General features: G+C 39.8%; 1 protein-coding gene across 2 annotated transcripts in view; it reads left to right on the top strand.

The window, feature by feature from the left end:
- angpt4 (angiopoietin 4) overlaps positions 1 to 12,760 on the top strand; it is a 195,083-nt gene that overhangs the window by 158,295 nt on the left and 24,028 nt on the right. For both annotated transcript variants that reach the window (XM_039735558.1, XM_039735559.1), the window contains exons 5-7: positions 4,142 to 4,257; positions 4,352 to 4,453; positions 7,471 to 7,637. In XM_039735558.1, coding sequence (XP_039591492.1) covers positions 4,142 to 4,257; positions 4,352 to 4,453; positions 7,471 to 7,637 — 385 coding nt within the window. The remainder of the gene's footprint in view (positions 1 to 4,141; positions 4,258 to 4,351; positions 4,454 to 7,470; positions 7,638 to 12,760) is intronic.

Raw genomic sequence — 12,760 nt, 5'->3', positions numbered from 1 at the left:
AAACAATATTAACAAAAAATACATGAGAAATTATAATTAAAAAATAATAGAAAACACAAGAAAAACAAACTTCATTCAGAGAGCAAGTCCGACAGAAACATAATGGATTGAATTGTTGCATGTGGTGTTTCCTTATGAATGCTACTTAAAATGGCAGCATGGTTCAAAAGAGTCTGGCTGCAGACCGTGCACGCTCAGCCACATGCACGCTCAGCCACATGCACGCTCAGCCACATGCACGCTCAGTCACATGCACGCTCAGCCACATGCACTCTCAGCCACTGACGTCAGATGCACCCTCAGCCACAACAGGAAGTGCAACCGGGGAGTCGTTTCACGATTGCTAAGTGGGTACGTTTGCTAGTTATAGTCTTACCATTTATGAACAATATGTAATATTCTTAATATACATGCTCGTCTGTGTTGGTTTATTAACATGTTTACCATTTTTACAGATCAAGTTAGCCAAGGTGAATGCTTGCCTGTTATTGTAATTACTAGCATCATGGCCGTGGTAGCGTAGCGAGAGCGCTGATGTTTAGAGTGTGCTAGTTTAGTGTTCCCGCTGTTATCCCAAGGAAAAAACAATTATGCAACCGTCATAACTTGCTAACATTATTTAAATTTAATGTATACAGTATTTACATGTGAATAAAGAGTAAAATGAAAATAAAACAAATAGAACAATTCTGTGTCGTTAATAATCTTATATATTGGAACTGTAATACGTACTATACTTTACTGTGAGGATGCGTCAATACCGCCAGAAGTACAAGTAAATTTTTTTATCAGTTTTTTATATATCAATAATAATTGTATAAAACACATTTACATAAATACACCAAATTTTTATTCCTGTCTAAGGTATCTGTCCTTGCACATGCAAAAGCAGCCAGTCAGTGGTGCAGTGACAGCCAACACCAATTCATTGGTCTGGTCCAGTTGCCCTAGATGCTGACTATGAAAGAGGAAGATGCTGGGAAGGCTCTGCAGGAGTACGAAGCAATGAATGCAGAGGAAGATTCACTAGTTAATAGAGATGGGGGGCACCCTGCCCAGGATTGGTTCCTGCCTTGTGCCCTGTGTTGGCTGGGATTGGCTCCAGCAGACCCCCGTGACCCTGTATTTAGATTCAGCGGGTTAGAAAATGGATGGATGGATGGTATTTTCCGTACGTCGCTTAAATCATCCAAGATCAGATGCCTCATCTTGGATGAGTTAATGCCGGTGAAGTTCACCCGGGATAAGTCAGTTTTTCAAACGCTGCCGTGTAGTAGATTAGTCTAGCTGAATCTAATCATCCGAGATGAATGCGCGTGCTGATTGAAAAGCCCATATATATTGAGTCTAGAAAACATAATCAGCAAGTCTTTGATAGGCTGCAACAAAATGACGAAAGAACGGGTGCATTTTTTTTTTAACACAAGAAGAGCAGGACCTTTTATTCGAAGGATATGAAGAATTTCAAGATTTAATATGTACAAGGGGTAACACTGCAAAAGCAGTCCAAACCAGAAAAGATGGCTGGTAAAAAGTGGCTGACAAATTAGACGCTAAGTAGTGTGCATTGTACTTAGTGAATGCAGCGTTTCATTTCCTATTTTAATATGTCATAATTCCAGATCAGACGTGAGCACAAGGAGAGCATGGGAACAGGTTAAAGTGAAGTACAAGAATATAGTTCAAACTGGCAAATATTGGTATATAACTATTTAAAGAATTGTTGACATAAAGCATCATATATAATATAAGAAACATTCATTTTAAAGCTAATTAGAAGGCAGACAAGCAAAAAACAGATGGAGGTCCACACGGTCCAGACCTAACCCCTGCAGAAGAGTTGGCTCTCCAGCAAAACGGCCATCGCCCTGTTTCTGAGGGAGTTTTTTTTGTTGGGTCAGTGGCAGGGAATGTCATATCCCTAGAACTTGTGTCTGACCAACGAGATATTGACTAAGGTGAAATATTTGATGAAGACACTGTGTCTGATTATTCATCAGGAGGAGAGGTACATTTTCCAAATAATGTTTGACCAAACTCCACTCTGATCAGTCCCATGTGCCCCAATCACATTTGGAAATCCTGGGTAATGAGAATGTTAGGCTGATTGTGAGATTCTTTATGGAACTGTGGGTGTTTTTGCCTGTGTACCTGCAATGGCATGAAATGCCTCTTTTATTGTCTGCACACGCAGGTGTCCAGGAAACACTAAGAAACCCGAAGGAAATATTTCAGAGCCAAACAGACTTTACGAATTGCCTGGCAAACTGCACTTTTAGACAGATTTTTCGCATTGCCTACAGTATATAAAAACAAGTGCCGCTTGCTCCAAGCAGGTTTAGGGATTTGGATCTGCTGCTATGACAAAACATCCAGTAAGAGTTTCTAAAAACCGACAGATCCAGGATCATGCCAAATCGTCAACAATTATATCCGGTTAAACGAGTAATGCACGTACGAAAAATACCCCCATGATGTTCTGGCTCCATTTTGTTTTGGGTTTAGCCATGTGTAAGGCATGCACAGATTTTTAGAAGAAATGGTGGATTGCAGGAAGTTAACTATGTACTGCTGCCTCCTTAACTAAATGAATGTTTTTTATTGGTTTGTGTTTTGTTGTTGTTGGGTTTTTTTTGAGGGGGGGGGTTCCTTATGTTTATATTAATATATAAACATTTGATTACCGCTGTGTCCAATGTCCTTTTCCCTCTACCATTTATTAATCACAGTTTGGTACCTCATGAGATGTAAAGTATAGTACGTATTACAGTTCTGATATATAAGATTATTAATGACACAGAATTGTTCTATTTGTTTTATTTTCATTCTACTCTTTATTCACACGTAAATACTGTATACACTCAATTTAAATAATGTTAGCAAGTTATGATGGTTGCATAATTGCTTTTTCCTTGGGATAACAGCGGGAACACTAAACTAGCACGCTCTAAACATCAGCGCTCTCGCTACGCTACCACTGCCATGATGCTAGTAATTACAATAATAGGCAAGCATTTACCTTGGCTAACTTGATCTGTAAAAATGGTAAACATGTTAATAAACCAACACAGACGAGCCTGTATATTAAGAATATTCCATATTGTTTATAAATGGTAAGACTATAACTAACAAACGTACCAACTTAGCAATTGGGAAACGACTCCCCGGTTGCACTTCCTGTTGTGTCTGAGCGTGCATCTGACATCAGTGGCTGAGCGCGCATGTGGCTGAGAGTGTCTAGCATTGTCTTCTAAGCATTGTTGGCTTAGTCTTCAACTTTTTAGACAAAGTCTCTTAAAAATAAACTCACTAGAGCATCGTTTAGTGAAAGAAACTTTAGTTAGCCAGGAATTTTGCTTTGACTTTCTGACCTTGAATTCTTGACTTATGCATTAAAGTTGATGATTGATTTTTTGTATTTAATTTGGTGGTTTTCATTCTGCTTGCCCAACAACAATTATTTTGATTCTCTTTGTGGCATTTGTTTTTTTGTCCTTTGGGATGGGTAATTTCATATTACTCACAAAAGTGGCTTTATAGTCTTCTGAGTGTACTCGGTCATGTATAGTGCCCAAGGATTGTTGTGAGTGAAATGAGCAGGAGATGTGAAATGGAAGCCAAAATACATTGTAAAATGAAGTCGCAAAAGGTAAAAACCTGGAAAACAATCAGAACTGAGTGACCAATGATGAAAGAAAAAAAAACAAGCAAATGTCAACGTCAGAAACAAGTCATAACCAAAATATTAATCCTACGACTATTGTGTAATTAAATAAGAAACTAACTATCGTTAAGAATACTCTCACACAGTATCCATCGATGCATCACGACTTGTGGTGTCAGAAGTGTGATAAATGTGAACATGTGACCAAACTGCAGAAGCCAAATGTAAAACTGATTTTGAAAATTAAAAGCATAGATAACAACCCCCCCACCCCAATAACTAGCAAAAATATATGCATGCTAACTATAACACTCACATTGCAGCACCTGAGAGGAATAATCCATGTAGTGGCTATTTCCTTGAATAAATAGTATAATATCAGGCATAAATGATCACAAAAAAAATAACAATACAACATGAAATGTAGAGAACACAAGGAGAGGCACTGATGTAGTCCTGGCACTTCTGTTTCCCCAGGTGTTATGAAAAAAGAAGACAAAATATTCAGAGATTGTGCTGAGATCTATAAGTCTGGAATTGTTATCAGTGGGGTGTATTTTATACACATCAAGAATATAACCGAGCCTGTTAAGGTACAGTAAAGACCACCCTTCATTCTATCTCAGAAGTAATTGTGGTTGTTATTCCTGAAACTTTAAGCTCAGGTCTGAGACCTTCTCTTTGCAGGTTTTTTGTGACATGGAGACTGGCGGAGGTGGATGGACTGTCTTTCAGAGGCGAGAAAATGGAAGTGTGGAGTTTCAGAAGACCTGGAGAGAGTACAAAATGGTACATATTGCAGTTCTTAATGGAGAGTTTCTTGAACTAGGTGGAATAAATGTTTAATAATTAATTTAAAAAATAGAAATGATTGATTTTCTACTCTAACTGAATAAAATTCAAAAAACTGGTGTTGAACTTTCTTTGTGTTGGCCCCCATGTAGAGTTGGTTTAATTTCCATTCCCTCACAAACTTACACTGCAGTTGGAGATGTCTGCCTTTTTAAAAAGAGACCACCCATACCAGAGTCCTAGGAACACAGAAACAAGTTAATATGAATGTCAACCTGCACCTCTACTGACAGCTTATTTGAACAATAACAGTACCAAGTGCGTGGTCTCTGTGCAGCTTCAGGTAACTAAAAAACAACTAGCCATACTCATTATGCAGCACTCACTAGCACAACAGGACAACCATGTAGATATAGTATATATACTAGTTTACATATATATACATACATTAAAAAAGTTTTCGCACTTTTATATTTTTTTGTTGGAAGTGGTGAAGGCGGGAGAAGTAGTAATTGGTCATATCTGAAAATGTCATGGGACTGGAAAAATTGCATCACAAACGAAGGTGACTATTTCGAAAAGTGATGTAATTGTTTTTTGAAATTCTTAATAGAGTTAAAAAAGTGAGGAAACTTTATGAATGTCTCTCATGTCAGGGCGGATGTTGACTTTTGTCAAAATTCAGGGGTAGTGACGGTAATCGGCTGTAAACTGCAACAAAATTTGTCTTTACATTTTAGTTTGACTCTCTTTGCTTGAAGGAAAGTTAAGTAGCCTTGCTGATTTAACCTCGATTCCCTACGCATGCATAAGTAGTGAAGAGAAAACAACCTCTAAAATGGCATCGACATCTGACAAGAGACCAAAGCGAATGTGCAAAGCAAAATACTCCACGGACATTTTACATAATTTCGTTGAATATGATGTTAGATTTGATGCTAGTGATCTAGAGATGGATATCAAAAACGAATGTGAGCTACCAGCATCATCTGATCAGTCCCCAGCTGATCGTGGTGCTAAAACTTTCCTGCAGCTGATGCGCCTACAGCAGCATTCCCCCTGGGAGGACCACCACTTATGAGGGCAAGCAGTACAAACCATATTGCGTCACACTGCGACCATCACCCAACTGCTGTGCGAAGGCAGCCGGCCCACCATGCATTCCTGCTGACCATCGAGGTGCCCTCGCGCGGCCACTGCTGCCAGAGATGCCAAATATGTGCCAACAGCAGCCACAATACACAGTAACATATGTGTTTTATGTTGATTTATGTGTAAAGCCATGGGTGAGTTTTTTGGAAAAAATATTCAGCCCTCAAAGAGTTAAGGGAGAGCAGAGGAAGTGACGTCATCACTGTGGCTGGAACTGGAAGTGACGCCATATCAGGGCCAGGCAGGGCCCGTAACTGGTCTGCAGAGATATGAGAGAAACAGTTAGTGCACTCCGCCACCTCCCGGTCTGGCTTGGAATTACTCTCATTCAGCTGCCTCCCATGCACATGTGAGTGACTATTATATATATATATATATATGGAAGAGAAGGTCTGTGATACGGTTTGCATATTAGCAGTTGGAGATCCACAAAGGGAGAAAATGAATCACATATCATAAAGTAGTTTTTATTCCTGAGCTTTCAACCCCTACCAGGGGTCTTCATCAGAGGATAATGCTTAGACATACAAGAATCAAAGGCAATGAACCCATTGTCAGACCCTACGCTGGTGCAGTAGGTCCTGGTTTCCTCCTAATGCATGACAATGCCCGGCCTCATGTGGCAAGAGTATGCTGGCAGTACCTGGAGGATGAAGGAATTGAAACAATTGAATGGCCTTCACGATCCCCTGACTTAAACCCAATAGAACATCTGTGGGACATTATGTTTCGGTCCATTAGGCGCTGCCAGGTTGCTCCTCAGACTGTACAACAGCTCAGGGATGCCCTCATACAGATCTGGGAGGAAATGCCACAAGACACCATCCATCGTCTCATTAGGAGCATGCCCCGACGTTGTCAAGCATGCATACAAGCTCGTGGGGCCACACAAGATACTGAAAAGCATTTTGAGTAGCAGAAATTAAGTTTTTGAAAAAATGGACTAGCCTGCCACATCTTCATTTCACTCTGATTTTAGGGTGTCTACACAATTGAGCCCTCTGTAGGCAGAAAACTTTTATTTCCATTAAAAGACTTGGCATCCTTTTGTTCCTAAGACATTGCCCTGTCGTTATTTGTATAGATATCCAACTTCATATTGAGATCTGATGTATCTAATGTGTTTCTTTAAAGTGTTCCTTTAATTTTTGTGAGCAGTATATATAGTGGCTGTTGAGGTAAAAAAGGTTGATAAATCAAGGGCAGGTTGGGCTGGGCAGGTTGGGCTGACCCTTTTAGTAACTGTTCTTTTAAACAAAAGTAACGCACAATGGCATGAAACAACTTACACATAGATTAATATAAATGATATAAAATATTACCTTCTATGCTGAGAACTAAACTGTAATAATAATTAATTAATCATCCCTTTATAATGTAGATGGCCATCAGCAACAGTTGCTAGCAACCCCCTAGATTACACTGTTCTTACTCCTCATTTTACTAATTATTATTGTTTGGCTGTATTGTATATTTTGACTGTGACTATGGCCTTTATTAGATGGACTCACTGCAGATTGCACACTATCAATATTGACTGAATTTTAATATTAATTATTTAAAGAGCTAAATAAATCCTTTATAAAGAAACTTTCATTTAGTGTATTATACAGTACTTGTACATAGTGTACATTTTCCATAATGCTTAATTGTTCATTTTTGAGCACAAGAATCACATAACTGAAAAATGTAACAACTTTTGCCAGTAGTGATATTATATCTTCTGATCCAAATCATTGGCGTTAGTTTTTATCCCAAATTCTTTGGTCCTTGGCCACGGTTATATGGGACACCTCACATACCGTACAATATCACTCTATACACTGAACTTAATTCACTTTTTGTCTCTGTGTCTTCTACAGGGCTTTGGAGATCCTGCAGGTGAACATTGGCTGGGGAATGAAGCAGTTCACCTACTCACAAACCAAGCCTCTTATTCTCTGCGAATAGAGCTGAAGGACTGGGAAGGAAATCAAAAATATTCACTATATGAGCAGTTTCAGCTGGGCAGTGAAAGGCAGCTTTACAGGTAAACATGGCAGATTCTTAGAGACCTAATTGCAATGATTCTCTTCAAAAGATGCATTGACGGAAGTGAATTTGTCTTGAGCATCAATAGATTTTGTAACTTATAAAATAGAACAAGCACCCATTATGTAGACAATAAAGTGGCTACTTGTGATAATGTCTTTATTGATTTCAAAAGCAACAGACATACACTTTTTGAACTAATGCATTACATGCAGGGTGACCAGAGATTACATATGTCTTAGGATGGCTCCCAATATTAACACCAATTTCAGTGTTCTGACACATTCTTCTTCTTTAAGAAATCATTTCAGTAATTCATGGAAACTTTACATCATCCATATTCTTGTACATCAGTAGACATTATTTAATTGGCAATCACCTTTCCCAGAAAGCATATTGTTTAAGGCAGGAATAATCACCTGAACAGGTCGTCAGTCCATTCATCCATCTATTATCCTAACTACAGGGTCATGGGGGTCTGCTGGAGCCAATCCCAGCCAAAACAGGGTGCAAGGCAGGAAACAAACCCCAGGCAGGGTGCCAGCCCACCGCAGGGCACACACACACTAAGGCTTATTTAACATTGCCAATGCACCTAACCTGCACATAAAATGAAAGATTGATACTTAACTGATTACAGTGCAAAAGCAATGAAGCTATAATTGACTGTTTTGTGAAAAATGTTACATGATGGAGAAAAATGGTTTTCATGATTGAATTCAGCACTCAACAAAATAAAAATCTCATGAAATAATTAAAACAGTTTTTTCAGTGTATACCAGTTTTTTGTAAATGAAGTCTGTATCCAAAAATCATTGGAAAATTCATCCCACACTTGCCATTCCATTGTAGCATAGAGCCGCCTTGTCTTAGCTGAGTCCATGTCGTTGGCCTTGCCTTGGGCCAACTTTTCAAGTCATGCTTGATTTTCCAGGGACAAGCACCAGCTGCCAGGGGCTGAGCTGTTGGCACTAAAAGTCCATTCAGATTAAGGATGAAAACACTGGCCAGTGAAGAATGAAATTAGTGTGGCTTCAAAGTTGGATGCAGAGTGGGCGAAGGTCAGCAGGTGTTGAAGGTGCAGTTTTGTCTTGCATTCATTTCTCATTATTTATTTCTGCTTTAACGCTTCACTTTATGTTTTACTTTGTATTGTTTTAGCCTAGCCTCAGGGAGTCTCTGATTATTGTGCGTGCCTCACGTGCTGCTGTCATTAGGGTGACAGTTAGCTGAGGGCTATTTGGCAGGCAATGTGGTGTAGTGGTTAGGGCTTTGGACTTCAAGCCCTGAAGTTGTGGATTCAAATGCCACCACTGACACTGTGTGACCATAAGCAAGTCACTTGACCTGCCTGAGCTCCAGTTGGAAAACCAAAAGAAATGGAACCAATTATATCGTAAATGTTGTAAGTCATCTTGGATAAAGGCATCTGCCAAACAACTACTGTATGTACTCACAAATAAGTTGGGTCTTGAAACCCAAAAAATCAATCATAAAATCAGACCCCGACTTATACTTACATTTTTTTTTTTTACATCTTCTTGCTTCCTCCATTCTCACATCAGTTTCTCAGACGCATCGAATTTTGTTGCACCAGCACAGTTACCAGTTAATTGTAAACCAGCTTCATATTTTCTTCTGATCGAACGCTCCATCGTCGATAGGGGATGCTCTTACGATAAAGGTGTATAAGGGTGCGAGATACAAAAGACACAAAATCGTGCAAACATCGCTTTGGAATAGTTTTGGCTATTACCGTGTGGTCACGTAGGCACAACAGAGAGATAGAGGTTAGGAGCACACGCTGATACAGCGCATTGCTGCACCCACATAGAAAAAAAAGGCAGTGTGCTCCATGGTTACTCGCTCAGGTGGGCGTCAGCATATCAATCTCTTAGACCAATAGTGTGAGTTTTCCACATTCGACTTATATGACCGACATTAGAAATTATATTGTAAAATCAAATTCCAACTTATCCGCAGAAGAACGTATCCACCAGTATATACAATAAATGTGTTTAAGGTACCTGCTGCCACATTCATGTTGCGGTCTTCTTAGGCTCCCTTTTGTGCTTCTCCTAATTGAGCTTAGCAGTCTGCTCTATTTCTGTCTATTGACTTGAGATTTAGTGCTTGCATTTTGGTTTACAGACTTTTAATATCTTGATTCATTTCTTTGAAGTTTATTTTTTTTTAAATCGTTTTTGTCTTATTGGACTATTTTTATATTTGACTTTTTCATGTGTTTTGAATTTAGCATTTGATATTTTATTGGTTTGAATTCTGGGTTTCTGAATTCTATATTTAATAAATTAAATTAAAAAACTAAACTATTGTAGGGCAGTAGAATGGTGTGACAAGGAAGCAGGGTTCAAGTACCAGGGGCTGGGAGTTTGCATATGTCTGAGTTTCCTTCGGATGCTCCAGTTTCTTCTCACAGTCCAAAGTTCTGCGGGTTATGTGGACTGGTGATGTTAAATTGAACCTAATGTGTGTGTGTGTGTGTGTATTCACCCTGTGATGACCTAACGACTTGTTCAATGATTCTTCCTGCCTTGCACGCAATCCTTGCTGGGAAAAGTTCCAGCTTTGCTGTGACCCTGTTCTGGATAAGCATGTTTGGAAAATGGATAAATGGATGAATGGATGAATAAAGTATTGTGTGGGCAAGGTGCTTGGCAGTTTCAGCCTTCCCATTTGAGAACAATTAGAACAACTGGAACAAGTTGCAAATAAAGTTGTAATGGGGGAAATAAATAAAATAAAAAAAGAGCAAACACATAGACTGGATTGACCACAGTTGGGAAAACACCGGCGGCCCCCAGCATCGCTCCCATTAAGCCCATTTTTCGTACAAGTATTTGATCTCAGCTAATCTCTTCCAACATCAAGAACTTTCAATAGATTGGTAAAAGGTGACAATTTATATTAATCACATATTTACAATTAAAGAATTTACAAGTTTTTTCAGTTCTACTGGCATCAAAGCAGACGCTCATTCTCATCACTTGCGGATCTCTTACCTTTTTACTTCACGTCCTACCATCTCTGCATGTGCTCAAAGTCTCTTCTGTAAACACTTGTTTCAGTACAATGACTATGCAACATAGCCAATGTAATAAAAAAACAAAGCATTATTATTTTTTTAATGTTACTGCCTGTGGGATGAAGTATGTCTAATTCTGACTCCTGTTTCACTTAAGGCGCCCCTGGCAACTGGCAAAGCAGGTCTCTTATAATGCCAAACTGGACTTTTTTTTTTTTGCTGTTTTCTCTAAACTACTACAAGATGTTTGCTGTAAAATATAAATAAATAGAAGAACGCTCTTTGAGGTAGAAGTCCAAAAAAAAAAAAAATTCAGATGTATTGCATCAAAGCTACCATTATGGTTTCCTGAAATATCACTAGCAGGAATCTGTCCTCTGTTCCCAAACAATGACAGCTTTTGCGTGACCTTCATCCTTAGCTCCATTTATTATATGCCAGCTCTGCTTCTGTGTGGCCATGGAGTTTTGAATAGGATGGGCACACATTTTCAAAGGAAGACTTTCACAGATTTTCTTTGTTAACTTTTATGTCAGGTAATTTCAGTTTGTTCTCATCTTGTTTCATACATGTGGATGTGGCCCGGACACAGACAGGCAGACATGTTGTAATCCGCCACCACACGTTTATTTACAATACTATATACAAGATTAAAGTGCACACAAACCCCAAAAGTCCCCAGAGTCCTGGCTAATAGCACATCTGCCTTCACTCTTCGGGCCGCCTTCACTCTCTTCTTCTGCTTCGTCCTGCTTCCACCCGACTCCAGCCTCGAATGAAGGGAGGCGGCCCCTTTTATGCACACCCAGATGTGTTCCAAGTGCTCCCCGGCAATCACCCGCCGACACGCCCCTGTGTGGCGGAAGTGCCGGCTCTACTCCCAGAAGCTCTCCAGGTGTCTCTTCTTCTCTTCCCCCCAGCACTTCCTGGTGTGGCGGAAGTGCTGAGGTCCAGGGCGCCAAAGGCATCGGGGCGCCCCCTGGAGGTGACCACGGGCCCTTACAGGGTTGGGCTTCCAAGCCCTCTACCCGTGGCCCCCAAAGCAACCAGGATGGCGGCCCCCACGTGATCCAGGGTGGGAGTAGACCCTCTTCCGGTCCTTCAGGGCGTCCCGGCCGGGTCATCGTCCCTGGCATCCCTGACAACATTTACAAATAAAAACAGAAACAGAATGATAAAAATAGCAAAAATGCATACAAAGAAGCAGCAGTGTTGTGCACAAACTAGTTCAAAAGAGCGGCGTTGATTGAACAAACTCATGTTTCTAAGAACGGTGAACTTAAAGTAACGTATTTGCAAGTTCAGTTTACGGTGACATTCTGGATCTGGTTTAGGTCCAGATTAAACGTTTTGCCTTACCCTGTAATGTAGGGGCGAAGCTGAATCCGAATACGGTATTCGGATAAGCACAAATAGTGGATTTTTACGAATATTTATTTCACGCATATTTTTTGCCATTTATTTGTATTCTGAAAAAATAACGTAAAATCAAATAGACACTGTCTGTGTCTGCCTGCTTGGGCTTAAGCTGCACCCCTGCTGACACGAACACGTGGTGAAGCTCTGCTTTCGCTTTTAGGAAAATGTTGTATTTCGTGAGACTACTTTACATTTTTCCCTGTTGGACATGCAATATGTGATGCAAATTTTGACCGACAGCGTAATAGGTTAGTTCACCTACACGGTTTCCACAGTCACCAATTGTGTCACACGGTTGGAAATAAAGCGGTAATTTATATGTAAACTTGCATCAATTTAATTTCTTTTTTGACCGGGAGGGTATTAGCATATATGGTTATATGTGTTTGTTGCTGGGTATAACTCAATAAAGTGAATTTAAATTTAAAAAAGTCTTCATAATTATTACAGTAATCCCTCCTCGATCGCGGGGTTGCGTTCCAGAACCCCCTGCGATAGACGAAAATCCGTGAAGTAGAAACCATATGTTTGTGTAGTTATTTTTATATACTTATAAACTCTCCCACACTGTTAACATTATTAGAGCCCTCTAGACATGAAATAACACCCTTTAGTCAAAAGTTTAAACTGTCCTCCATGACAAGACAGAGATGACA

Source organism: Polypterus senegalus, chromosome 14 (assembly GCF_016835505.1).
Source record: "Polypterus senegalus isolate Bchr_013 chromosome 14, ASM1683550v1, whole genome shotgun sequence".
NCBI classification, from domain to species: Eukaryota; Metazoa; Chordata; class Cladistia; order Polypteriformes; family Polypteridae; genus Polypterus; species Polypterus senegalus.
The sequence above is the reverse complement of the archived record's forward strand: the minus strand, read 5'-3'. Positions and strand labels throughout refer to the sequence as shown.